General features: G+C 52.3%; 1 protein-coding gene across 1 annotated transcript in view; it reads right to left on the bottom strand.

The window, feature by feature from the left end:
• MEGF6 (multiple EGF like domains 6) overlaps positions 1–27,578 on the bottom strand; it is an 84,973-nt gene that overhangs the window by 9,145 nt on the left and 48,250 nt on the right. Inside the window, 22 exon segments of the mRNA XM_033079873.2 lie at positions 697–828; positions 1,072–1,200; positions 1,954–2,085; positions 2,967–3,092; positions 5,394–5,528; positions 6,687–6,821; positions 6,920–7,048; positions 8,424–8,552; positions 9,560–9,575; positions 9,577–9,692; positions 10,593–10,760; positions 11,323–11,445; positions 12,209–12,244; positions 12,247–12,270; positions 12,273–12,329; positions 12,874–13,011; positions 14,535–14,562; positions 14,564–14,592; positions 14,595–14,657; positions 15,251–15,373; positions 16,207–16,332; positions 24,584–24,706. Coding sequence (XP_032935764.1) covers positions 697–828; positions 1,072–1,200; positions 1,954–2,085; positions 2,967–3,092; positions 5,394–5,528; positions 6,687–6,821; positions 6,920–7,048; positions 8,424–8,552; positions 9,560–9,575; positions 9,577–9,692; positions 10,593–10,760; positions 11,323–11,445; positions 12,209–12,244; positions 12,247–12,270; positions 12,273–12,329; positions 12,874–13,011; positions 14,535–14,562; positions 14,564–14,592; positions 14,595–14,657; positions 15,251–15,373; positions 16,207–16,332; positions 24,584–24,706 — 2,217 coding nt within the window.

Genomic DNA, 27,578 nt, shown 5'->3' with positions numbered 1-27,578 from the left:
GCAATGCCTTTCCCTGGAGCTCCTGCAGCCCTGGATGGGTGTGGAGGTGGCAGGAGCAGGGGCAGGGCAGGGCAGGGGCAGGGGCAGGGCAGGGGCAGGGCAGGGCAGGGGCAGGGCAGGGAAAGGGGCAGGGCAGGGCAGGGGAAGGGGAAGGGGCAGGGCAGGGCAGGGGCAGGGCAGGGCAGGGCAGGGCAGGGCAGGGGCAGGGGCAGGGACAGGGCAGGGCAGGAGCAGGGAAGGGCAGGGCAGGGCAGGGGCAGGGCAGGGGCAGGGCAGGGACAGGGCAGGGCAGGGGCAGGGCAGGGCAGGGCAGGGCAGGGGCAGGGGCAGGGGCAGGGTAAGGGCAGGGCCAGGGCAGGGGCAGGGACAGGGCAGGGCAGGGCAGGGGCAGGGCAGGGGCAGGGCAGGGGCAGGGGCAGGGAAAGGAGCAGGAGCAGGGCAGGGCAGGGCAGGGCAGGGCAGGGGCAGGGCAGGGGCAGGGCAGGGCAGGGCAGGGGGCAGGGACAGGACAGGGCAGGGCAGGGCAGGGCAGGGCAGGGCAGGGGCAGGGCAGGGGCAGGGGCAGGGAAAGGAGCAGGAGCAGGGCAGGGCAGGGCAGGGCAGGGCTGGGGCATGCGCAGGGCAGGGCAGGGGCAGGGCAGGGCAGGAGCAGGGCAGGGGCAGGGCAGGGCAGGGCAGGGCAGGGGCAGCACTCACTCTGCTCGCAGCGGGTGCCCGTGTACCCAGCCTCGCACAGGCACTGCCCGCTCTCGGCGCTGCAGCTGCCGTCGCTGTTGCTGCAGTTGCAGGCGTGGGCACAGTCAGGGCCCCAGCGCCCCAGGTCACAGGCTGGAAAAACACAGCAGAGCCCCATCACTGGTGTGCACCTGAGAGCACAGCGTGGGCACAGTGCTGCCTGCACCAGCTGCAGACAGGCCATGGCACCGCCAGCATCAGACACAGAGGGGAAACCACAAGGATTTCAGAGAGATTTCCCTGGCAGAGGCACAGCATGAAGCACAGAGTGATGGCAGCACTGTTGGCACAGTCAGAGTGGCCAGGGGTGAGGGTGGCAGGGCACAGGGGCCGTACCTCGCTGGCAGTGGAGCCCGGTCCGGCCGGGTGGGCAGCTGCACGTCCCCGTCACAGGATGGCAATGTCCCTCATTGCCACAGCTGCAGCTCAGCTGGCAGGCAGGACCGAACCAGCCGGGTGGACACACTGCCAAGGGAAGCAGGGAGGGACTGCAGGAGGCTGCTGGAGCCCTGGTCCTCAGCAGAGCTGCTGGCACAGCTCTGACACCCCCAGCGAAGTGCTGAACGGGACCAGGGGCTCAGCGTTTTCCTCCCTTTCTCCTGCTGCAGAAGTTACCCACGGTGGAGACAGGGCTAGAGGGACTTTGAAGCCTGTACCCCAAAGAGTGAGGAAACTGATGCCTCAAGTTCTAAGTTTTTCTGTTCTGCTTGAATGTGCCTGGGTGGTAAAGACAAACCAGTCCTATTCCAGCTGGGGACTCAAGGACAGTTTCTTCAAACTTCAGGCCATAAGCATTAACAACGCGAGAAGAGGAGGGTGGGCCAGCAAGCAAGAAGGATGAAACCTCACAATTTGAGACTATTAATTGGACAGTTGATGCTTGCTTGCAAATGGACTAAAATGTATAAAGGTGTGAGATCTTGGGACCAAGCCCTCTTTTGCTTCCATCTTGGAGCCATCAAGGCAGGGGCCACCACTGTGGCACTGGTGCTGCCAGGGTGTGACCCTTGAAGGCCTCTCAATAAACACCCATTTTATTCCCTTAACTCTGTGTAGCCTCTGCTCCAGCTCCCCTAGGCATCAGAACAGAGATGTACACAGTGCTCAGCCTGTCCTGCTCTGCATGGCAGTGCCTGGTCACTCACTGGATGTTGAAATACCCCCAGTCCAGCTGGAGATGGACACTCCAGCCAGGCACCCAGCCCAGCCTGCACTCACCATCCTGGCAGCGCTGGCCGGTGTAGCCAGGCTGGCACAGACAGGCTCCGGTGGCAGGGTCACAGCTGGCGTTGTTGGCACAGTCAGGGCAGATCTCCTGGCAGCCTGGTCCCCAGAGACCCTCAGGGCAAGCTGGAGTGTGAGCAGACAGAGAGCACAGGGATCAGAGCCGAGGTGGCAGAGGGAACTGTGTGACCTTTTGGGTTCCCTCTCGCTGTCCTTGCCGTGCCCATGTGAGACGCGCGGTTTTTTGGCAGCTCGTGGCTCCCAGCGAGCCCAGCACGGCCGTGCCTGGCCCACAGGCAGCGTGTCAGCCCTCTCTAAGTGCTGTTCTGAGCTCACTCCAGCATTTTCATGCCAATTTTGGATTTGCATCCACTCACGGGGAGCTCCAAGGGCTCCTCGGTGGGAAATGGAGCTGCTGGCGCAGGGACCCCACAGCTGCTGTCACACCATGGACAGCACATCAGTCACTGCTCCAGGACAAGAAGGAGCAAAAGGCTAAACTGCTAAGACCAGGGCAAGAATCCTTCTCCAACTGGTCCTAAGTTGCTCCAGGGCCTGGAAAAAATTCAGCTTGAAATGTATGGTAAGGACTGTGCACACGTAGTTCCACTGCTTAGCCAAACTCTAGGAGCAGGACATCTCTATGTGACTAATACCTTCCAGCTGCTGCAGTACTGCAGAATCATGCAAAAGCTTTCCATTTCAGACTCTCTAGTTTTCCAGCAGTTAAAGAGTAATCTGGTGAAGGCAATTAAAAACATGCATCAATAAAGAAAGGTTCCTCTCCTACACTGAGGACTGTGACAGCCAAAAACATCTTCACCTTTTTCACTGTCTTGTTTAAGACTCACTATCAAAAGCTGCAATTTTTTCTAATTTTCCACAGAGATGATTCTAATTGCACTGGGTGTTTGTAAAATGAATTTTAGTAAGAGAAAATTAATAGGTCTACACCAAAATCCCTCCCTCTACACCAAAATCCCTGAGTGTTTGCTGCCCACGCTCACCTTGGGCACAGTCGTGTCCTGTCCTGCCAGGTGGGCAGTGGCACTGCCCCGTGCTCCTGTCGCAGGATGCTTCTCCACAGGCACAGGGATGCTGGCAGCCTGGCCCAAATGTCCCCTCAGGGCACTCTGTGGGAGAACAGCAGGGTCAGAACTTCCCCCCCAAGGTGCCCAAGAGCATTTTACCAATCTGGCCCTGCAGACTGAAGGAGCCTCTGGGTCTGTGGGGAACAGCTGTGAGAGGGTCCCACCTCTGCTCATGGCTTAGTGGGCATGGTGGGGTTTGCTCAAAGGTTGGATGTGATGATCCTGAAGGTCTTTTCCAACTTTAGTGATTCTGTGAGCCTGGGTGTGACCACTCTGTGAGTGACACTGATCACCTCCAGCATTGCCACCATCCCGCTGGTCTGTGTCTGTCTGCAGTCACTTCTCTCTTGCTGTGTGTCCTTTCAACAAGTATTTCCTCATGCAAGAATGACCACTCACATCCCCAAAAGCTGAGGCCAAACTGGTGTCCAGTTTTTGGACAAGGACTCTGCCCAAGCCACCCTGGGCTGGGGTGCAGAACACCGGGGTGACCACCCCACACCAAACAACCCCTTGGCTTTTCCAAGATGCTGTCAGGGTTTGTGCCTCCAGGATCTGAGCACCAGGATGTTAAGAAGCAGCCAGGTTTGCAGCAGGACACAGATGGAAAGCAGGGAAGGAGCAGAGGAGGAATGAGTGCTTGTCCTTCCCTCCGCTCTGGTTCTGCTGATCCCAGCTCACTTCGATCTTTGTACCCCCTGCCACAATTCAACAACCAGCTGGTGACGTGCAAACTGAGGGCTCCAGACCAAAGATCCTTAAATCCTCTCTGAGACCCCCAGAAAAGCTCCACGCTCACCAAAGCCAATGTTCTGCAAAGCCTCAGCAGAGGAGAGCACAGCGGCACTGACAAACCGCGCAGGAAACGCAGCGCCTCCATTTCCAGTGACACAGTGGAGTTTTTGTTATTCCTCCTCTTTGCTAATTGATGGCAGATGTTTGTCTTCACCCTTTAATAATTTCCAGATCCGAACAACAGCCAAGAGCCTACTATTTCTATACAAATATTTGTGTTATTTCCTGTGACTCCCCCCTACAGCCTTCAGCTCCTTTCTTACCCTTTTTTTAAATATCCCGAGCGGGAGCACCCAGCCTGACAAGGCTCCAGGGACTCCAGGGGCCACAGCATCCCACCACGGGGGGCTCAGGGCTGCCAGACCCAGCCAGGGAGCACAGCCCTGCAGGAGCTGCTCCCATCTCTCCTGCCAGCACTGTGGTAGCACGTGTATTGGGGTTTTTGCTGCTTTCTGCAGCTCTTACTCCAACCAAGTCCTGTGAGAGATGGGGCTCTGCACCATGACCCTGTGCTGGCAGATCACTGAGGCTGAGGGTTGCAGCTTCTGGGCTGGGGTGAAGCAGAGCTTGGCCAAACATCAGTTAGTGCAGAAACTCCTGGGATGCTCCAATCCAAATCCTGATGTTGGCCCCTTCCAGCCTCTCCATCCAGTGTGTTCTGCTGCTGCAGGCTGTCTTCAAGTGTCCAACTTTTTGTATTTTCTGCAGGACCCAACAAGCTGCAGTGGGTTCAGGAGGCCCCAGCCTCACAAGAGCAGGAGTGGGTTGATTTTTCAGTTGCCACTCAGCTCTGCGGTTGGCAGAGCTTATTCTTTTCCAAGCGCCGTGTTCGTATTTTGTAATCATCACCTCGTGCCAATGACTCACTGCCTTTAGGTTCTCTCAAAGCACCTTTGTCTGCCCAAAGTGAAGCCCTTTGGCACACAAACCACCCCCAGGATCTGGAAATCTGCACCCTGAGAGCCTGAGTGTTGGACACAATTAAACACACACAGAGCTGGGCAGTTCAGCCACCATCCCATCAACTGGCCCTTCATGGGAAGAGCACAAAACTGCTCTAGGAGCTTCACACAGAGGCAGGAGCTTGAATCCTAATGTAAATTAAATGTAAAATACTCCTTTGCACTTGCAGATGGAACAGTTTCAATAAGGAATAGAGAACAGAGCAGAAAATGTGAAACTGTTGTGCTGGGAAGGGAAAAGACATCAAGGCCAGGGAAAAATAATTAGATCCCAATCACCTCCATCTACCAACACAGAGATGTCCAGTGGCAGGGTGAAGTGAGACCTTGTTCTCCTTTTCTGAATCGTTGTTTCATACAAGGAATTCACTCTCCCACTTTAAAGAGGTGTCAGCATCTCACAGAAACCTGTGGGTGGCAGCTCCTGTGTCCCCTGAGGTCTCCACTGGCCACCCAGTAGATCACCTGCAGTGGGTTGGGGCTCTCAGGGGATCCTGGAAGTGATTTTGTGTTGTTTTGTGAAGCAAAATTGTGAGGACTGGTGAGTTTCCAGCACACAGAGCTGCCCTGCACGGCCCTGCCTTACCTTGGTCACAGTGCTGGCCATGATAACCTGGGGGACACTCCTGGTGACACTCCCCAGTGACAGGGTCACAGGGCACTCCTGGAGAGCAGCTGCACTTCTTCTTGCAGCCATCCCCGTAATAGCCAGGGTCACAGCCTGTGAACAACCATAATTAGAGAGAAAAAAGCTCTGAAATTACTCCTTACCCCTGGCAGAGCCCAGTCCTGGGTGCCACCCACTGTCACAGCTGTCCCCACCACCCACTGTCACAGCTGTCCCCACCACCTAGTGTCACAGCTGTGCCCACCACCACACAGCTCCTGCTGACCCCTGAACGTGGCTGAGTGTGAGCAAGAGGTGAGACAGTCTGGGAGGGTGGAAAGCAAGCAGAGCTTTCCCCTAAGAAAATTAATGGGGAAAAGAGGTCAGGGGAGGAGAAAGGGGGATGTTCTGGGGGTGCTTTGAGGGAACAGAATGACACCAGATGACACTGAGCTGGATGTGAGTGTGGGTCTGCTGAAGGGTGGGAGGGCTCTGCAGAGGGCCCTGGACCAGCTGGATAGATGGGACAAATCCAGGGATATGAGGTTTAACAAGACCAAGAGCTGGGTCCTGCACTTTGGACACAGCAACCCCTGCAGCATCCAGACTGAGGACAGAGTGGCTGGACAGGGACCAGGCAGAAAGGGACCTGGGGGCACTGATGGACAGCAGGCTGGACATGAGCCAGCAGTGTGCCCAGGTGGCCAAGAATGCAAATGGCTCCTGGCCTGGGTCAGGAATGGTGTGTCCACCAGGAGCAGGGCAGGGATTCTTCCCCTGTGCTCAGCACTGGTTGGGCAGAACCTCGAGTGCTGTGTCCAGTTCTGAGCCCTCAATTTCGGGAGGACATGGAGGGGCTGGAGCATGTCCAGAGAAGGGCAACAAGGCTGGTGAGGGGTCTGGAACACAAGTCCTGTGAGGAGCAGCTGAGGGACTCATCACTCTCTACAACTCCCTGACAGGAGGGGCAGCCAGGGAGGGTCGGGCTCTGCTCCCAGGGAACAGCAACAGAACATGAGGACAGGGCCTAAAGCTGTGCCAGGGGAGGTTTAGGCTGGACATCAGAAGCTCTTCACAAAGGGGGTCAGGTGTGGGAATGAGTTGCCCAGAGAGGTGCTGGAGTCACCATCCCTGGAGGATTTAAGAAAAGCCTGGATGTGGCACCCAGTGCCATGGTCTGGGTCACAAGGTGGTGCTGGGTCACAGGATGGGTTTGATGATCTCAGAGGTGTTTTCCAAGCCAGCTGGCTGTGTGGTGTGTGCCCCACTCACTGTGCTGGCAGCGCTGGCCGTGGTAGCCGGGTTTGCAGTGGCAGGAGCCGTCCCTGGCGTCGCAGCCCCGCGAGTTGCGCTGCAGGCACTGACACTCCTCCGAGCAGCCGGGCCCGAACGCCCACTTGGGGCACGCTGCAGGGCAAGGGAAGAGCTGGTCAGGACCCCAGGGAGAGGGGCAGGAACCTGCCCAGAAGGTTAGAATCCACGGGGAACCACGAGGACGGGCGTACCCAAGTGGCAGAAGCGGCCGTACAAGCCGGGATCGCACAGACACGCTCCGTAAATCCGGTGGCAGTGACCCCGGTTGGCACAGTTGCACTTTTTCCTGCAGTGCTTCCCGAAAAATCCCTTGGGGCACCCTGGTAACAGAGGGAAGATGAGCCAGATTCAGCAGGTTATTTAAATTGAGAGAAACGCACCAGAACAAGGGATACACGGAGGGAAGGGATGCAGGCAGGGGGAGAGCGATCAGATTCCCTGCACCAGCTCCAAACCAGCTGTGCAGTGTCACGGGGGATGTCACTTGCTGCCACTCCTCATGGTGCTCCAGGGCACCCATCAGCTCTGCACTCACTGTGACCAGCAACTCTGCTGGTTGGGACAGAAATAACCCACCCAAAGGGCTCCCAGAGGTCAAGGCTGTCCTCCGTGAGAAAGCAACCCATGGGGCTTCTCCTGTTGAAAAGCCACAGGGATATTTGCACTATTAAGTGAATAAAATTATTGTTTTTTCTCTGTTATGCTAAAGATCTCAATATTGGAAGCACATGGCAGACAGGCTGTGTCAGCAGAGTGCTCTGGCCAGCAGCTGCCCAGCAGCACGTGCCTTGTCCCTAGGAAGAGAGGAGCAGAGGAAATGCCACCCTGGAACAACAGAACAATTCTGCATTGTTTATTTTAATTCTACCTTCCTGTTTTCTCTCTGTCCCCCTCAATCACCTCCTTCCTACACAAAGAAGAGTTAGGGGTATCTCTTGTGTTCATTTGCATTCTGCTTCACTCTCCCTCTTCAGTAATAGTTCCCATATGCTCCCAACATGTGACTGAAGTCCTCTTGTCTGAATCTCTGATTGTCTCCCTCTTTTTGGTTTTCAAATTATGTCCCCCAAATTTTAACCCTTTGGGAGTTAGAAATGAGCACCATCAGTGACACCTCCTTTGGGTACTTTGGGTAACTACTGCTGTCACAGCTTTCCAGGGCTTTGGGTGGAAAATACCTCCAGAGTTTCCATGGAAATCAACCACGGAAATTGTGGGTTTGACATTCCTTCCTGTGTCTGGCACTGAATGCCCTATGAAACAGAGATCTCTGCCCAGAGCCATGGATGAGCAGTGAACAGGGACTGCAAAGGTCTTTGAGTGCAAAGACAAGACAGAACACCTGGAGCACTGTTTTGTGGGAGAGGAGTGCCATTTACCACTCCTTTCGCTTTTTAAAATGACATTTTTCCACCCAAGGCTGGGTGGCTGATGGGCTCAGATGGAGCAGGAATGTGTTTGAGCCACCCTCACTGGGATGGTTCAACAACAGAGCTGAAAGACGCTGCTGGTGAGCAGCTACAAGAGGAGGGAACCCACAGGAAACACTCCCAGAGAAACACATCCGAGAGCAGCACCAGCGATGGCCAGAACAGCCATCTACCAGGGATGGCACATCTCTGACACAGGGAGGAGGAGGATGAGCACAGGGATGGCCCCAGCACCACAAGCAGGGTGAGGGGACACCGGACTCACCGTCCTGGCAGAGCTCTCCGGCCACGCCGGGCGGGCAGCGGCAGGCGCCGGTGGCCGGGTCACAGGTGCCACCGTTCTGGCACCGGCAGCTCTGGCTGCAGTTGATGCCAAAGGTTCCGGCTGGGCAAGCTGGGGAGGGAGAGGGAGGTGAGGCTCAGCCTTGCTGCAGGCTCTGCACACCAGGGCAGGGCACAGAGCTGGCACTCACTCTGGTTGCAGAGCACAGAGCTGGCACTCACTCTGGTTGCAGGGCACAGAGCTGGCACTCACTCTGGTTGCAAAGCACAGAGCTGGCACTCACTCTGGTTGCAGAGCACAGAGCTGGCACTCACTCTGGTTGCAGAGCACAGAGCTGGCACTCACTCTGGTTGCAAAGCACAGAGCTGGCACTCACTCTGGTTGCAGAGCACAGAGCTGGCACTCACTCTGGTTGCAAAGCACAGAGCTGGCACTCACTCTGGTTGCAGGGCACAGAGCTGGCACTCACTCTGGTTGCAGGGCACAGAGCTGGCACTCACTCTGGTTGCAGAGCACAGAGCTGGCACTCACTCTGGCTGCAGGGCACAGAGCTGGCACTCACTCTGGTTGCAGGGCACAGAGCTGGCACTCACTCTGGTTGCAGGGCACAGAGCTGGCACTCACTCTGGTTGCAGAGCACAGAGCTGGCACTCACTCTGGTTGCAGAGCACAGAGCTGGCACTCACTCTGGTTTGCAGGGCACAGAGCTGGCACTCACTCTGGTTGCAGAGCACAGAGCTGGCACTCACTCTGGTTGCAGGGCACAGAGCTGGCACTCACTCTGGTTGCAGGGCACAGAGCTGGCACTCACTCTGGTTGCATGGCACAGAGCTGGCACTCACTCTGGTTGCAGGGCACAGAGCTGGCACTCACTCTGGTTGCAGGGCACAGAGCTGGCACTCACTCTGGTTGCAGAGCACAGAGCTGGCACTCACTCTGGTTGCAGGGCACAGAGCTGGCACTCACTCTGGTTGCAGAGCACAGAGCTGGCACTCACTCTGGTTGCAGAGCACAGAGCTGGCACTCACTCTGGTTGCAGAGCACAGAGCTGGCACTCTGGTTGCAGAGCACAGAGCTGGCACTCACTTCTGGTTGCAGGGCACAGAGCTGGCACTCACTCTGGTTGCAGAGCAACGCCGCTCCAGCCCGCCGGGCACTGGCAGCCGCTGCCCTCGGCCGTGCAGGTGGCTCCGTTCTCGCAGTCCTCACACGTCAGGCTGCAGTCGGGGCCAAAGGTGCGTTCCAGGCAGACTGAAACCACAGGCACCATGGGTGAGATCCTACCTGAGGATGCTGTGGCATCCTGAGGAGTTTGGGAAGAGGGAGAGGGAGAGGGAGAAGGAGAGGGAGAGGGAGAGGGAGACAAAAAGGAAGAATGAGAAAGAGAGAAAGAAAGAGAAAAAGAGAGAAAGAAAGAAAGAAAGAGAAAAAGAAAGAAAGAAAGAAAGAAAGAAAGAAAGAAAGAAAGAAAGAAAGAAAGAAAGAAAGAAAGAAAGAAAGAAAGAGAGAGAGAGAAAGAGAGGAAAGAAAGAGAAAAAGAGAGAGAGAAGAGAAAAAGAGAGAAAGAAAGAGAGAAAGAAAGAGAAAAGAAAGAGAAAAGAGAGAGAGAAAGAGAGAAAGAGAGAAAGAAGAGAGAAGAGAGAAAGAAAGAAAGAAAAGAAAGAAAGAAAAGAAAGAAAGAAAGAAAGAAAGAAAGAAAGAAAGAAAGAAAGAAAGAAAGAGAAAAAGAGAGAAAGAAGAGAAAAGAGACAGAAGAAAGAAAAAGAGAAAGAGAGAGAGAAAGAAAGAAGAGAAAAGAGAGAAGAGAAAAAGAGAGAGAAAAGAAAGAGAGAAGAGAGAGAGAAAGAGAGAAAAGAGAGAAAGAAAGAAAGAAAGGAAAAGAAAGAAAGAAAGAAAGAAAGAAAAGAAAGAAAGAAAGAAAGAGAAAAAGAGAGAGAGAGAAAGAGAGAAAGAGAGAAAGAGAGAAAGAGAGAAAAAGAGAGAGAGAAATGCCACGTGCAGAAATGCCCGTGCAGAGGCTGCAGCAGAGCCAAACACAGAAAAGGCACTCAGCAGGTCTGGTTGTGTTGACGAACAAACCACCCCAGCCTGCCCCGTTATTGCAGAAGAGCTCCGAGCAAGGCGCGGGCGCTGAGGCTGCGGAATGCCCACCGAACTTCTCTGCCAGCGTGTGCCCCTCGTGCTTCCACCTCCTCCTCCTCCTCTCCTCGTAGTCGTCCTTGAAGAGCTGGGTGAACTCATCCCTCAGGATGGCCACGTGCGGGATGGGGCGGATGACGGGGCGCCGGCCGTCCAGGGCCTCCACCGTGTCCTCTGCGGGGGAGCGGGGACAGAGGGGACAGTCACAGGGGGCAAGGACACAGGGTCCCAGGGAGGTGAGCAGTGGGGCAGGACCTCTGCAGCAGCAAAGGGAAGGCAGAACTCTCTGTGGGTGTCAGGTTTGCAGCGCTGATCTCACCCTGTTTTGACGCCTCTAAAGCTTTCCCAGGTTGGTTGTTCAGGGATTTTTTGGCCAGAGTGGGCACAGGTCGGGTATGTGACCTCAAGATCTCTGTACTGCCACAAATAAATATTATTTCTTATAAGGAAAAGCTGTAGGGGCTGGTGGCTGTGGAAGGGGCTCTGTGTTTAACTGGAGCCACCACTGCAGGCTGCACACTGTGCCAGAACTCCCTGCCCTTCTCTGCACAGGGAGGCTGGAACAGGACTGGGACAGACTGGGAAAGCTCTCAGGGCTGGGCTGAGGCATTGCCACTGCTCAGAGGATGTGAAGGAGCTGAAAGAGCCGAGGTGCAGGGCTAAGGAGCTCCAGTCTGTGTGGTCCTGGCTCGGACAGGAGGGACCCACAGCCCAGCCGGGGCCGCTCTGAGCAGGCACTCACAGATGCAGCTCCTCCTGTCTTCATCCAGCTTGTGCCCAATGTCACAGCCACACTGGAACGAGCCTGGCTGGTTCTGGCACGTGTGTTCACAGCCACCGTTGTTTGCAGAGCACTCATCCACATCTACAAAACATGGGACCCCCAGTGGGACAGGAGCAGCGACAGGGGCACGGCATGCAGCAGGAACGGGCTGGTGACACCCTCTGTGCTGAATATGTGAAGTCATCCACTCTGAAAATGGAGTAAACCACCTCAGGGATTAGGGATGCCTGGGTTTCAACAAAAAATGTGTGGGCTTCAGTTCCCATCCATTATTAATTGTGTAGGAACAGGTGGGTGTGTTTGGCTCCTTCCCCTGGGAAATGTTGTTGAGAGCTTTGGAAGTGAGAACAATTATTAGGGGGATTTTTTCCCCACATTCTTTCTCTTGAAAAGGTGACTCATGAGAAAGCTGGCAGGAAAACTGGTAGGAGCTGGGAGAAACTGGAAGAAATGCCTGGCTGTTCACAGCCAGGTAGGACAGTTTCTTGTACTCCTAATTAAAAGCTCCATTAGTCACCGTGTTGGCTGTGTTTCATACAGACACTGTTATTTGTCTTTATCCTTTGGGTGAAAGTGATGGGCAGTGTTGCCCTCTGGGGTTGAACATCAAATGTTTTCTGTGAATTAACGGGGTCAAGCCTGGGCCAGCTCACTCTGAGTAAGCCCAATGTGACCTTGATGTGCTCAAAAACCACATTGCCCCTCTCCAGCTGGGCTGGGCTTAGGATAGGGATTAGAACCGAGCTGCCCAACACTAAACCAACAACAGGCAAATGAGAAGTAGAGGCACCAATTCCCTGAGTGCCTGGCTCTGCCTGGAGCCCAGGGAGGTGCTGGCACTCACCATCACAGCCACAGCCATCCGTGCTGAGCCTGTACCGGCGTGGCAGGAGCACTCGTAGCCCCAGGGTAGTTGTAGCAGTCTTGCTGACAGCAGTGAGAACCGGTGTCACACTCATTGATATCTAAATGAGAAACAAAGGGTGTTAATGCACTGCAGAGTGGTGACAGGAGCTGTTCAGCTGCTCCCTCACTAGTTCTGGTGAGCTTTCACTGATGTGCTGCCAAATGCTGAGCCAGGGTTCTCCAGTTCCTCTTGAAATCAGGGGGATTTGTGTTAAACCTGAATCCCTGAGGGAAGCTCGTTGTGATCCCCAGTTGGGGATTGTGGTTACAGGTTTTGTGTCCTTGCAAGCAGGGTGATTCCAGCTGACTGACTCCTGCTTAGGGCAGTTTCATCAGGAAAAAACTCGTTAGTTTGGAAGTCATAATTGCTGTTCAAGTCATAAGTGCTGTCCAAGTATATCTTGAAGGAAGTTTGGGGTCATCTTTGAGCAGAGCAATATTTCATCTTCTCTCGCTTCCCATCACTTTCTATCCTCTTCAGCCTGTTTGAAGTGCACATACACAGCAGCCAAGAGGGATCCTGACCTAGGATCCCAAGAGGGATCCTCACCATTACCTGGGACGTGCTTGGAAATCAAAGTCTGCCCTTTTCCTGCTCCTTACCAGAGCACGACTTCTGGTCCTCTTCCAGCCGAAATCCGAAGTTACAGGTGCAGACTGGGCCAGAGCTGGTGTGGTGGCACAAGTGGGAACAGCCCCCATTGTTGGCTTCACAGCTGTTGACAATCTCCATCTCTATCCCTGGAAAAGGCAGCCTGCTCAGGATCCTGTGGGACACATCTGCACACACCCTGCCTGCCCCCGTGCCAGCTCCTGGCACTGCATCCCTGCTCAGGAGGGGGATCTGCAGTGGGAAAGGATGGAAATAGCTCAGCACAGAGCCCATGCTGGGCTGGGAAGTGGGGTATAAAAAGAAACCTCTGGATCTCACGCAGCCTCTTAGGGACGGGGTCGTGGAGCAGGCTCTGGACAATCTCTGGGATGAACAGGCTGCGGATGAAACTGCTCCCACTCCTGCCAAGCAGCAGCGTGTGCTGCCAACCAAAAGTTGGCTCAGCCTCCCAGCAGAGCTGTTCTGGTGCCAGGGAGAAATGGGAGCAGCAGAACACAGCTAAGCAGGGAAACATCCAGATGCCTACAGCGAGAATCGTTAGCTCCTGACATGTCAAAAGTGGTCGGCACAAACATCAATTGCAGCCATAGGATCATCCGGGCTTGGCAAGGTTTCTGTAAACTTGTCTAGTTAATTAAGCTTTCTTAACTAAAAGGAACTTGTTTTCATGGAGCTTTGACTCAGTCCTGAACCTCAGGAAAACAATTTCTGCCTTCAAGAACACTGAGTATTTCGTGCATTCAGACCCAAGGAGGATGAAAGAAAGGGAGCTTGATGCTTCCCAATGGATCTGTGCTTGTCATAAACAAAAGAATTTCCAGACTTGACAACATGATTGTCATCCTCTCTTCCCTTCTCTTATTAAAGCAGCACAAACAGGGTTTTGCTTAAAAGGAACGTGCTAGGAAGGGTAGGAGGAAACACTTTCCATGTGGAAAGGCTCTGTGCTGACCCAGGGCAATGTCAGTGCTTGTGGTGTGACATGGCCTCTGTCCCTAAGAAAAAAGCTGTGTACACACTTAGACTCAATCTCTGTCATCATCCCGGTGCCCCACACTCTGTTTGATGCCTTTCATGACCCATTTATGGCCTTGCCCTCACACCCTTGCCAAGCTGCAGCAGCACGAGGGGACCCTCAGAGCTCCCAGTGACACCAGCAGCCAAGCACTTGGGACTGCCGTGGTGGCTGTCTGAGAGGGGCTGGTGGCTCTGGCTCAGCCTGGCCCTGCTGGGCTGCAGCAGCTGCAGGGAGCTGTGAGGACACTCCAGCTCACTCTTGCATCACAGAGTTCATTTCTTTCCTTGATGGGGAGCAGATGTGATCCCCTCACTGGCTCAGCTCCTCCAGTGACACATCTGCAGCTGACTGAGCTCGTCCAGCAGAGTCCCCAAGAGCAGAACTTGGCTTATTTCAAGCCAAATGGCTCCAAATCAATCGCCTTAACCAGCTAAAGTGGCTTCGTGGTGCCTTTAAAGATTAAACCAAGATTTTTATCTGTGTGGGGGAGTAAACACCCCAGAAGTGCTTGTGAAATTCCTTCAGCAGAATTGCCACAGCTCAGCCCTGGCGATTCCAGAGGGCAGTGACAAGCACGTGCCTGCAGCAGCCCAGGGCTGCCCTGTCCTGGCAGGGCTGAGCCCCCGTACTCACGGTAGCACCGCTTGCCATCCGCCCCCAAGCTCGTAGCCCGGGTTACAGGTGCACTTGAGGAGCCCCGGGTGTTGAGGCACTGGTGAGCACACATGGCCAGCCCTGTCAGGCACTCGTTCACATCTGGGAGAGGGAGAAACCGTGAGGTAAGCAGGATGAACCTTCAGCATCTTTCCTAAGGGGTTATTGTTGTGATATTTGAGTTCTGCACTGGTTTCTTGCACTCTGAACTCTTCATTGGAGTCCAGACCAACAAAGACACAGAGTTAAGAGTTTGGAACTGCTGTAAAAGGCTCCCCAGGAGGTTGGATCACATGACAGTGAGGTGTTCACAAAATCACAGACTCAATTAATTTGGAAAGGACCTTTGAGATCACTGAGTTCACTCTGTGACCTAAAACTACTTTATCAGCAGACCATGGTCCTCAGTGCCACATCCCAGTCTATTCTTGAAACATCTCCTGGGACAGGGACTCCACCCCTCCTGGACAGCCCAATCAATGCCTGGCCATCTGTTCAGTGAAGAATTTCTCCCCATTGTCCAGCCTGAACCTCCCCTGGAGCAGCTGTGTGTTGTTGCACAGAGCTCTTGCACAGACCCCACCTGAGCCATCTCAGGGAAGGCGCTTGCTTCTCTGTTCTATTCACACTGAGCACTCCTTATCCACGAGACAACACAGCGATTTCCCTGCCCAGGAGCTCTGCAGGGCACCCACCTTGGCAGGCCTTGCCATCAGGGGCCAGCTGGTATCCGGGGTGGCAGTCGCAGCGGGCGCGGCCGCGGTGGCTGTGGCAGCGGTGCATGCAGCCCCCGTTCCTGTCAGCACACGGGTTCCTCACTGCAGGCAGAGCACACAGTCACCCCACGCTCACCCTGCCTCTCTGGGAGTAGCAGGAAAGCCTGCAGTGTGGGAAAGCCTGTTCTGCACCAGGCAGCAAATCCCTGCTCTGCCCGTTCAGGAGGATTTGCACAGAGTGGGATCCTGCAAAAGGCTGGCATTAATCTGGGTGAAACCTTCCAGCAGAAGCTTGGCACAGGCACGTCCTTCTGCAGAGATTACAGAGCAAGTTCTGGCAATCTGCTCCAAGTGCTCCTACCCAGAGGTTTGCCAATCTGTGACCTGCCCAGGGCTGGGATAAATGCTCCAAAACCTCACTGACTGTTTGTAACATCCCAGATGTTCCTTTTGCCATGACAACCTCACAGCTCAGGGACTTCCCTTTTTCCTGCCTTTTGAATGCCAGCTGCTATGAATGAGAACAACCTTGTGCTCTCTGTCCCCTTCAGTTTCTCTCTCTCCTAGGAGCCAGGAAGCAGGTCAGCCACAGAGGGAGAGGATCCCACCCTGCTGTCCCTCCACTCCCACAGCAGCCTGTGCCTTCATACCATTTCATTTTTGTTGCTACCCTCCTCTAGCTCTTCCCATCCCCTGGAATAAGCCACGGGACATGTCCATGACAACAAAACACACAGAGTTTTTACTGGAAATCCCCCAGTCTGATCTGCTGGACATCTGAGCATCCCCATCCCACAGTCCTCACTCAGATGGAACTCATGGCTCTCCAGCCTCCAAGGACTCACAGACACAGTGTTTGCCCTGCTGGACATCTGAGCATCCCCATCCCACAGCCCCCAGCTGGAACCCATGGCTCCCCAGCCCCAGGGACTCACAGACACAGCGTTTGCCATCCTGGTGCAGCTGGTGGTTGTGCCGGCACTGGCAGCGGTGCTGGGCCAGGGTCACCTGCACACAGTCGTGCTCACAGCCCCCGTTGTTCAGGGCACACGAGTTCAGAGCTGAAAGGCAAAGGGACACAAAGGATGGCACCTGAACGAGTGAAGGGCACCACAGCACCAGGGCAGGCTGCACACACCTAAAGTTTGTGAGGATTCGAGCCTGGAGCACATTCAGTGACAAGTTCAGGGGTGAAGGGGGGTGTCCAGTGGGAGATGTTGCTGCAAAAGTGTCTTGGGTTACAATACAGGGTGTGATCAAAGGTGTCTGTTCTATCACCATCTGTTGAGGGTGGGGCACTGATCCTGATCTCTGTGGGAGATATTCTGCTAATGGCCCATCCATTGAAACCAGCTGGGGCAGTGTTCTTTATCTTTTCACAACCCATCCTTCCTCCAGCCAGTCATTTCTGCTCATGGCCATTGAGTCCCACTGTGGCACTGATAAAATTACTGCATCCCATTGGGAGTTGCTCCAGCCAGGGGAAGAGCCCAACATTCTTACAAGATAAAAACAGAGGTTTTGGGACACTAAGGGAGCCCTTTCTCCACTGGACTCCAGAGGAAAACCGGATTTCTCCACATCCCCACTGGAGCTTGGGAGGGAAAACTGCACCTTGTACAGGAGCACTGCTCCAGCTGAGCCACATCTGTCACTGCAGGAGGATGCAGCCACCATGGAAAGGGACTGCTGCCAACACCCTGCCTGACGGGTGTCAGGTTGTACTCTGACTGTGTCAGGTTGTGGGGTTTGTTCTTTGTAGTGCTGTATTTCTATTTTAATTTCCCTAGTAAAGAACTGTTATTCCTAATTCCCATATTTTTGCCTGAGAGCCCCTTGATTTCAAAATTATAATAATTTGGAGGGAGGGGGTTTACATTCTCCATTTCAAAGAGAAGTTCCTGCCTTTCTCAGCAGACACCTGTCCTCCAAACCAGGACAAAAATCCTCTGGGCAGTGCAGGAGACACCACCCAGCACTATGCCAGGGGGGCACCCTGCTCCTGCAAGGCAAGATCAGCTCAGCAGTGTTGGGTGGAAGCTTCCAATGGTTCTTTCCCACCATGAGAGCTCCCAGCAGTGTCCCTGCAGGTGATTCCAGGACACAGGGAGCTGGGTCAGGTCCTGGCAGGGAAGCAGGTTTCCTGCCAGGCATCCGCCCTCTCCGAAGGGCGCCGTGTCAGCAGCCAGGCTGCTGTGCTAGCGCTGAAATTCCCGTCCTTTTGTTCCAGGACAGTCCCTGCAGGTGCAGTGGCACAGCTGCTTCAGAGAGTTGTGCTCAGGCACATTCAGGTTTTCCTGTAACAAAACCCGAGTTTCTGACTCTGTGATGTGAAGAATTCACTGATCACACAGGGTGAGGCTCATCAGGTGCTGCCAGCTCTGGGAACTCTCAGGGGAAAATGTTTTAAGATGCATCCTGAGTGTCCATAGCTGGAGCAGGTGTAACAACCCCCAGCTCAGATTTCTGTGAGAACCTGGGGCATGAGGGGTCCCTGGTGCTGTCACTGAGACAGAGCACATGGAGACACAGCAGCAGGAGCTCTGATCTCATCCCCAGTGCAGGCACCACTGGGAATTGAGCTCCAAACTGGAGTTCCTGGCCGTGCCACAGCGTTTCTGTGTGGCCTTGCGCAAGGAGCCCGCTGGATTCCAAGCAGGCAGGAAACAGAAGGGTTTGCCTGGGCTACAGCACAAAACAGAGCCTGTGACCCAGCATGTGGACTCCTCACAAGCCTGCTGTCATTTATCACCCTGGAACAGCCTCCTCTTTCTGCTGCTGTAATGTGGGATGTCTCTGCAGGCTCAGCAGAGGATGTTTAATTGGGATGTGAGCACCTTGAATGTGTCAGAAGTTTTGTTTTTGCTGCAGCTCTCCAGGACCATCGACCTTGGATCCAGGAGGAATTTGAGCTGGGAAACAAAACAGGGAGGGACCTTCTGGAGCTGGATTCATGGACTCTGGTAGAGAAGCCATCATGGGATAATGACATGTCTCCAAAACCATCCAAGTCCCCTCTTGGAGCACTGGATGTCTCCTGAGTTAACCCACCCAACTCCCCATGCACTGAGCTTCTCCAAAGAGGGGTGTCTCTTGGGAGAATTGGGAAATTGTGAAATTAAACCTTTTCTGTCTCTTAGGAGCCACCAAAGTGCCACAACCCACTGGGCTGGTGGAACATGGCTCAACCCAGCCCCAGTCCAGGATGGAAACCCAGCCTGGCTCCCACAACGGAGCAGAACGATGAGCTCTGGGCTCACACGTTTCTGACCTATTTCTCAAACTCCAGGATAAACAATGTGCTGGCTCGGAGGAATCTTATAGGAAAGCTAAAAATATCTCTAATGAAAACCATCTCTCCCCAGGCTGATGCCTCAGGTGATCACAGTGCCCTGCACAACCCCCAGAGCTTTGGAAGCAGGAGAGCCTGGAAAGCAGCTGCCAGCTGAAGTCTCGGCTTGTAACACACTTCTGAATCCCAAGGCAAGTTGGGTCCTTGCTCTTGTGCATTAGTGAAAACAAATATTTGGCTCAAGACAAAAATAAAGGCAAAAAAATTTAATATTTTCATTTTTTTCCTGCACACCATTCCCGTGCAAAAAAAAAAAGCTTTAACTCAGAGCTGTGGATCACTCTCATCCCTAATGTTAAAAAACTCAACTTCTCATTTTATGCCTTTAATTGGCTAAACAATGTTGGGGGGGGAAAAAGCAGCTTGACAGGGTGGAGATTTTGCCATACAAAACATAAAGCTGGAGCAAGAACTCAGGGTTTATGTTAGCTGTACTGGCATTGTTTCCTTTAATCCATTTGGAAGGAAACAACAGAAATACTCAATGTTCCTGAAAAGCCCTGGGTCAGAGTTACACTACTCCAGCTCTAGCAGAGATGGGTGGTCATTTAAAATATTCCAATATATTTAAGTGTTTAATAACGTATATTCAAAAATAGCCATAAATAATGTGCTTGTTGGAGAGCTTTTCTTAAAAATAAAAAAGAAAATAAGTCAAACAATGCTGATGCCTGCCAAAACATTCCTTCATCTGGGAAAAGCACTGGGCCAACATGGAACAAGCCAATGCATCTTATGTCTAAAATAACCTCCCAGGATGGAGTTATTTGGGTGAATTTGAAGTCTAAATAATGGGCTCCTTGCAAACTCCTACAAGACAGCTGAAAAAAATCGAAAGTCTGGGTTCTTCCACGCAAGATTTCAGGAGGCAGAGCCCATGGGAGGCTGGGTCTCCTGAGCTGGCTCCTTGCAGAGTCACAGCCAGCAGCCCTCGCTGCTGGCCTTGTTTTAATTACTGCTCGGGGTTTTTATTCTGTTTACAGAACCACTCTAAAAATATTTCCATTCCCAGATGCTCTGCCGAGCTTAACATTTCTGTGACAAGGCTGCCAAACCCAGTGTCATCCTGTACATCACACAGATTTTTGTAATTACAGCTCAGACAGATTTTCCACAGATGATATTTCAGTGTCTGTGAGAGGGAGGTTCCTTCCAGCCCCGCTGTCTGAGGGGAGTGCAGGGCTGCTGGAAGATGCTGCTCCCAGATTCTGACCCTCTCAGGCCTGGCAAATGGATAAAGAGGAATAAATAAAATGGAAAGGTTTTGGGAAGTGGATCTGTGCAGCAGCAGCCTAACACAGGAGTTGATTTAATACCTGATCTCTGCACCCTCCAGCTGCCCTTCTGACTTCTCACTTCTCCTCTTTCCTTTCTCTCACCTTTCCTTCAGATCCTCCTGATTTGCCACCAGGAGCAGCAAGTTGATACCCCAAGAGTGGCTGTGAGCAGCTGTAACCAGAACTGAGCAGGATGTTCCTCCTGCAGCATCACACAAACCCCACTGATTCTAAGAAAAGGCTGAAAAATGTGTGATGGGGCAAAGAAAATGTCAAATCCCCTAAAATGTGAGAGATGAAAAGCCCCCCCAAGCACACGTGGTCGCTGACTCCCTGCACACACAGCTCAAACCCACACAAACCTCCTGGCATGGTCAGCCCTGCCCTGGATATCCCTTCATTTGAAGTTCTAATATAAATAGGGATCCATCATGTAGTCCCAAACTGATTTATCCTAACCTCAGACAACTTCCAGAAACATGTTGTGTGTTAATCCAGACCATCTCTCTGCTCCTCAGGCCAACAAAAGCAATTGGCTCCCATTAAACCCCTCTGCCTCAGCCTGGCCTGCATCCCTCTGCTGAAGCAGTGGAGAAGGACCTGGAGATGTCAGCTTCCTGCCTCTGCCCATGTGGTTCTGATAAAAAAAGAGGTGATTTCAGGACGCCCAAGGCCTCTCTTTGTTCTGTTTCACTCGCAATGGAAGCGGCTGCTCCTTTTCTCCCTCTCTCAGCAAAGACACAACAAAAGGATCCTGCACAGCTGAGCTGCAGAGCACCAGCAGTGGCTGAGAGATGGACACAGGAATGGTTTTAAGCCATTTTTGTGCTCTCCTGAATCACAGCCCCAGCCACCAGCTAACCCAGGCCAGCACATTTTGGGGGAATTCTGGGGCTCCAGCTCAGCACTGCCAATCCATCATCAGAGCCTTTGTGGGTTTTGTGGGGACCAGAAAGCATTTAAAGAATTAGATCTGTGATTTGACAGCCCTTAACTAGAAACTTGACTGCAAAGTCCCCTTTCTGGAGAACACTCTCACTGGGGCTGTCAGGAACTTCCTACAGCCCAAATTTGTGCTTGTCGCAGCGTGGAGCTGCGAGCTTCCCTGAGCAGGAGGACAAGGAGGATGATGGATGAATGGATGATGGATGGATGGATTGGATGGATGGATGGACGGATTGGATGGATGAGGATGGATGGATGGAGGATTGGATGGATGGATGATGGATGGATGATGGATGATGGATGGCTGGATGGGTGATGGATGGATGGATGGATGGATGGATGGATGAATGGATGGATGGATGATGGGATGGATGGATGATGGATGGATGGATGATGGATGGATGGATGATGGATGGATTGGATGATGATGGATGGATGATGGATGATGGATGGAATGGATGGATGGATGGATGGATGATGGATGGATGATGGATGGATGATGATGGATGGATGTGATGGTATGGATGATGATGGATGTATGGATGATGGATGATGGATGGATGGATAGGTGGATGGATGGATGATGATGGATGGATGGATGATGATGGATGGATGATGGATGATGGATGATGATGGATGATGGATGGATGGAGGGATGATGGATGGATGATGGATGGATGGATGATGGATGGATGGATGATGGATGGATGATGATGGATGGATGGATGATGATGGATGGATGGATGGATGATGGATGGATGATGGATGGATGGATGGGATGATGGATGGATGGATGATGGATGGATGGATGGATGGATGGATGGATATGGATGGATGGATGGATGGATGGATGATGGATGGATGGATGAGATGATGGATGGATGATGGATATGGATGATGGATAATGGATGGATGATGGATGGATGGATGGAGGATGATGGATGGATGGATGGATGGATGGATGGATGATGGATGGATGGATGATGGATGGATGGATGGATGGATGGATGATGGATGGATGATGGATGGATGGATGGATGATGGATGGATGGATGATGGATGGATGGATAGGTGGATGGATGGATGATGGATGATGGATGGATGGATAGATGATGGATGGATGATGGATGGATGGATGGATGATGGATGATGGATGGATGATGGATGATGGATGGATGATGGATGGATAGATGGATGATGGATGGATGATGATGGATGGATGGATGATGGATGGATGGATGATGGATGATGGATGGATGATGGATGGATGATGGATGATGGATGATGGATGGATGGATGATGGATGGATGGATGGATGGATAATGGATGGATGATGATGGATGGATGGATGGATGGATGATGGATGGATGATGGATGGATGGATGGATGGATGGATGGATGGATGATGGATGGATGGATGGATGAATAGATGATGGATGGATGATGGATGGATGGATGGATGGATGGATGGTGGATGATGAATGGATGGAACTGCCCCACTCACTCCTATGGGTCAGATTTCATGAACAGAGACCCTTCACTTTTGGTAGATGAATTCCAGCACTGCACATTATGGCAAATACTCTCTCACAGGTTTGGTGCAAAGCAGGTTTGCAGTGCTGGGCACAGGCAGCAGCAGCAGGGCAGCCCTGCCTGCCTGGAATGCCCAGCTCCACCAGCAGGGAAGGCTGGAGAGTGAAAGAAAATGATGGAAATTCCTCTTAGAGAAGAGATTCCTCCCTGTAGCAATCCATTTTATGCTTTCCCTGAAATCTGTTCCACCTTCTGGGCTGGTGCTGCCTGATGTCAGCCTGCCCCATGTTTTATTCTGAAATAAAAATCCTGTGGGTGCAGGATTGCTGTACGTCACAAGAAAGGGAACAACATATTCCAGAGACAATTAGGAGATGACAGACCACAGCACACTTCCATGTGAGCAGCAGCAGTGCATCACCCCAACACGAGTGCTCCAGTTCAGGGCTGGGGCAGCAGCAGGCTCCCAGGGTTGGTTTTGTCCCTTATTTGCCTTTTCCTTCTGGATTTTTCCAATGAAATATGGGGTGCTTCGGGATCTTGCACCTTAAATCCCACTTGTTTGGGTGTCATTATGTGCTGGAGGCAGCTGTGGCCAGATGTGTGTCAGTGCAGAGCTGGGCATGGTGGGTACAGCTTCCCTGGATGGATTTTTCCTGCTCACATCACCATTCCCAACTGGAACACACAGGCTTGCACAGAGGACTCTGGAGTTCTGAGAAAACCCAGCAAATGGTCTCTGCAAACACCATTGCCCGGGAATTCTTTCCACTTGCATAAAAATATCCCTCAAATAACGGAAAAATGTGTCAAATGAAGAAGTGGTTTAATTAAAACAGCCACAGATGCTGGAGGCAGACTCTGAGTTCCACTCTGAGCCTCCACTTTGGGGCAGGCAGACAACAATATTTCAAGGAATTGGCCCCAAAATCAGCTGTAGGGCAAATCTGGTGCCTGGATGTTGATGTTTGGACAAGCACCATCCAAGAGGATTCATTACCATCATCCCAGAGAAGAAGGTTTTGAATTATTATGGCCACTGTTCTCCACACATCCACATTTATTGTCACTTGTCTGTGTCATCTGCTGTCCACAGCATGAGTTGGGGAAATACTGATGTCAAAATGAAGCCTGACTTGAAATTTCTCATAATTTTATTTATGTGTCTTTTCTGAGAGTGCCATATCTGATTTATCCTGTATCAAAAGCAGAGGCACAAAAGCACTTGGGACTTACTTTTCCTGAACCAGAATAAACTCAGGGACAGCAAAGCAGCCCCAGTTGTTGGTGACCACATGGAACAAGAGCAAATGTTTAAAACCCAGGGACAGAAACTGTGAGGGAAGACACAGAGGAACACACAACCCATGACACTGTCTGGGGTTACAATACAGAGTGTGATAAAAGGTATCTGTTCTATCACCATCTGTTGAGGGTGGGGCAGTGATCCTGATCTCTGTGGGAGATATTCTGCTAATGGACCATCCATTGAAACCAGGCAGGGCATTGTTCTTTATCTTTTCACAACCCATCCTTCCTCCAGCCAGTCATTTTCTGCTCATGGCCATTGAGTCCCACTGTGGCACTGATAAAATTACTGCATCCCATTGGGAGTTGCTCCAGCCAGGGGGAAGAGCCCAACATTTCTTACCAAGATAAAAACAGAGGTTTTGGGACACTAAGGGAGCCCCTTTCTCCACTGGACTCCAGAGGAAAACCGGATTTCTCCACATCACCACTGGAACTCCGGAGGGAAACTGCACCTTGTACAGGAGCACTGCTCCAACTGAGCCACATCTGTCACTGCAGGAGGATGCAGCCACCATGGGATGGGACTGCTGCCAACACCCTGCCTGACGGGTGTCAGGTTGTACTCTGACTGTGTCAGGGTTTGGGGTTTGTTCTTTGTAGTGCTGTATTTCTATTTTAATTTCCCTGGTAAAGAACTGTTATTCCTAATTCCCATATCTTTGCCTGAGAGCCCCTTGATTTCAAAATTATAATAATTTGGAGGGAGGGGGTTTACATTCTCCATTTCAAAGAGAAGCTCCTGCCTTTCTCAGCAGACACCTGTTCTCCAAACCAGGACAGACACTATCTCACAGAGGATGGGTAGGAGTGAGGAAATCAAGGTTTTCTGTGCACTGCCATAGCTTTCCTGGTAGGAAAAGAAGAGATTCCCAAGGAATTTCCAGGGGATCTTACCCAGGCAGGTCCTGCCGTCCGTGTGCAGGCGGAATCCAGGCTGGCACTCGCAGTAGTAGGAGCCCAGGGTGTTCACACAGCGGTGCTGGCAGCCCCCATTGTGCACCTGGCACTCATCAACATCTGCAAAAAAACAAGGGAAAAGTGGACAAATATCAGAGGAATGGACAGGAGTGTGGTTGAGCTCAGGAATATTTACCCTCTGTTGTCCTACTCTGGATCTGAGGAATGAAAGCAAAGGGAACAAGATTGGTCATTTTGTTATGTTTGTGAAATTCCAGGGACAAACCTGCAATCAGTGAACAACCACCACAAAAACCTGATCTTATTTGTCAGTCAGCACAAACCATCCTCATCTGGTCACCTCATAATGGTCACTGACTCCAAGATAATGGATTTAGTCATATTTTACACTTCCTTGCTTGCCAAAGGAAATTTGAAGTTTCTGAGCAGATTTCTGCCCATGCCACAATCAGAAACGTGGAGATGATGTGCACAGTTCCTTAATTGCTGCAGTTTGTGTGCACTGGTGTGCACCTTTCTGACCTTTCAAACTGCAAAGGATCAGAGTGGGGAACCAGATCCCACCCACACCAACAGCAAAGCACCCAACCATCCATTCCCTTCCCCATGGAGAGAAAAAATTCAGCAGCTTTGGGTCTCTTCGTGTTTCCCTCTGCACTTTCTGCACCTCCAGCTCACCCAAACCCCTCCCAGCAAGGACAGCCCAAGCTGAGCTGAGTTCCCATCTCTGTCCCATCCACGACTGTTACTAGGAAGATAAAGAAACATTTCCTGAGTGAATCACGGCAGGGTGGGGTCCTGGCCGTGTCCTTGCACGCCAGAGGTGCAGGAATGTGCCCAGCCCCGTGCCCACACCTGGCACAGCAGTGCCCAGTGCCCCAACCCAGCTCTGCTGCACCCACTGGGCAGAGAAAACAGAAAAGGGCAAAGGCCTCAGAAACAACAGAGCAACACAGCCTTGGCTGAGCCAAATCTCAGGTTCATCAGATTAATTGGCAAGAAACTCAGCCAGCAGCAAGGGAAGGTCTGGGTCAGGGATGGAATGGGAAATGGAGTGGGAAAGGTGAAGCCTGTTTGAGTCGGTGTTTTTATGAGCTCTGCAGTGATAAAACATAATTACCCTTTTCTCAGAGCAAGGCTTAAAACATTAAAACCTAAAGTTCAGAGATCATAAGAGATCACTGTCCCAGTGATTGCCAGGGAACCCCCAGCCTTGCCTGGGCTTTTCCTGCTGCACTGCCATGCTGGCTCCTCCTGCAGAGCTCCCACTGCAGCTGTGGTCTCCATCAGCACAGCAAAATGCTCATTTCTGTAATGCCAGCCCTTTGCTTTAGTCAGTGGACTGAGCCTTTTAGGAGGTTTTGCTATTTTCTTCCTGTTTTTTCCGAGATACTTAATACTGAAAGAAAGGAAAATGAATAGATTTTTGAGGTGAAACATAAGCTTTGAGTGATGCTCTCTGAAGAATGAACCAAAGCCAAAGTGCTTTTCAAGGGGAAAAATGTGATGGCATGAGCCTGAGATGTTGGTCGAAGCAACCTAGTTCTTATTAAATTATTTTCCTCTGCACACATTTGGGATACTGCAGAGCCCTAGAGCTCCTGAGGCACTCCCTACTCATCTCTGAGGGCAGGATTAGCTATTAATACACAGAACTGGCTCTGTTCAGCTCAGGAACAGGAAAAGTGGGGTTTGGGAAGGTTTTATGTAGCATAATAAAGTTTTTTGGTCCGAATTTAAATGACTATTCCACTGCTTCCCTTCAACTCTAATCTGAAACCATAGAGAATTTACTGTCCAAGAAACTTAGTGATGTGTTGAGTAAACGTCTTACTTTCACCCCATTACTCATACTCAGCAATTTCACATCTCCTCTCTCCGTGTCTCCTCTTCCCCTTTTGTACTTTTCACCCTCTAAATCTCTGTGACTCCAGAGGGCTGCCCCCAAACCCACCCCATCCCCAAACCCATCCCAGCCCCTGGGAGAGCAGCCAGTCCTTCCTCACACCCTGGCCACAGAATCACCCATCCCAGAGTCCCTCCTGGAGCCTCATTGATCTCCTCTGCAGTGCCAGGGAGATTTTGGGACACCCTGCACGACGGTGTGCCCAAAACAAAACTGTCCCCAGGGGCAGTGAGAGGGCAGATCCACCACCCCCAGCAGCATCTCCAGGGTCACCAGCTGGGAATATGGACTGGGAAGCTGCAGGAGCTGCTCCCAGGGCCAGCAGGAGCAGTTTTGTTGCCCCTGGAGCAGGTCCTGGCAGCAGAACCCAGAGCCCTACGTGGCACTGCACGAGCTGTGGTTCGTGGCACGGCAGGGTTATTTTCCTACTGGAGAGCTGACAAAATCTGGTTGGAATTAATAATACCAAAGGAGAGCAAATGAGAAGCATACAGGCTTCTCTCCAGCTGACTCTGAGCGAGCCAGGGCTGTGCCAGGACAGAGTTTGCCAAGCCCTGCTCTGCATGCAGGGCAGTGGGTACCAGGAAAAGCCAGGCAGGAGTCCAGCAAAGCAAGGGCTGGGATTGATGGGCAGGGAAACATCTCTGCTGTGTAAAGAAACTGCAAGAAAGGCTCATCCCAGCCTCTCCCCTGAGCAGAAACAATCCTCAGACACCTACATGGACTAACACAGGTAACACAGCAATCAAACATGGGGAAGATGAACACAAAACCAAAAAAAAGGGGCACAGAGCAAGGAAATGGTTTTGGCTGGCTCTGCACTCCCTGAACACACACAGGTCCTTCCAGAAGGAACACTGATTTATCTCCAACAAGAGCTACATGTCAGGGGGAAGAAAGTGGCAACAGCAGCTCTGCAAAGTATTAAATATTTGGTAGGGAGGCAGTTTTATCTCCTTGCAGGGCTGAGGAGGAGGCGATGGATCCCAGCTGGAAGCACAGGCAGGAGGAGCACTGAGGTTTGCTCTGTCTGCCTGAGCAGCAGTGCCAGGCTTTAATCCCTGC

The sequence above is a fragment of the Catharus ustulatus genome, chromosome 24 (assembly GCF_009819885.2).
Source record: "Catharus ustulatus isolate bCatUst1 chromosome 24, bCatUst1.pri.v2, whole genome shotgun sequence".
NCBI classification, from domain to species: domain Eukaryota; kingdom Metazoa; phylum Chordata; class Aves; order Passeriformes; family Turdidae; genus Catharus; species Catharus ustulatus.
This window is presented reverse-complemented; position numbering and strand designations above follow the sequence as displayed.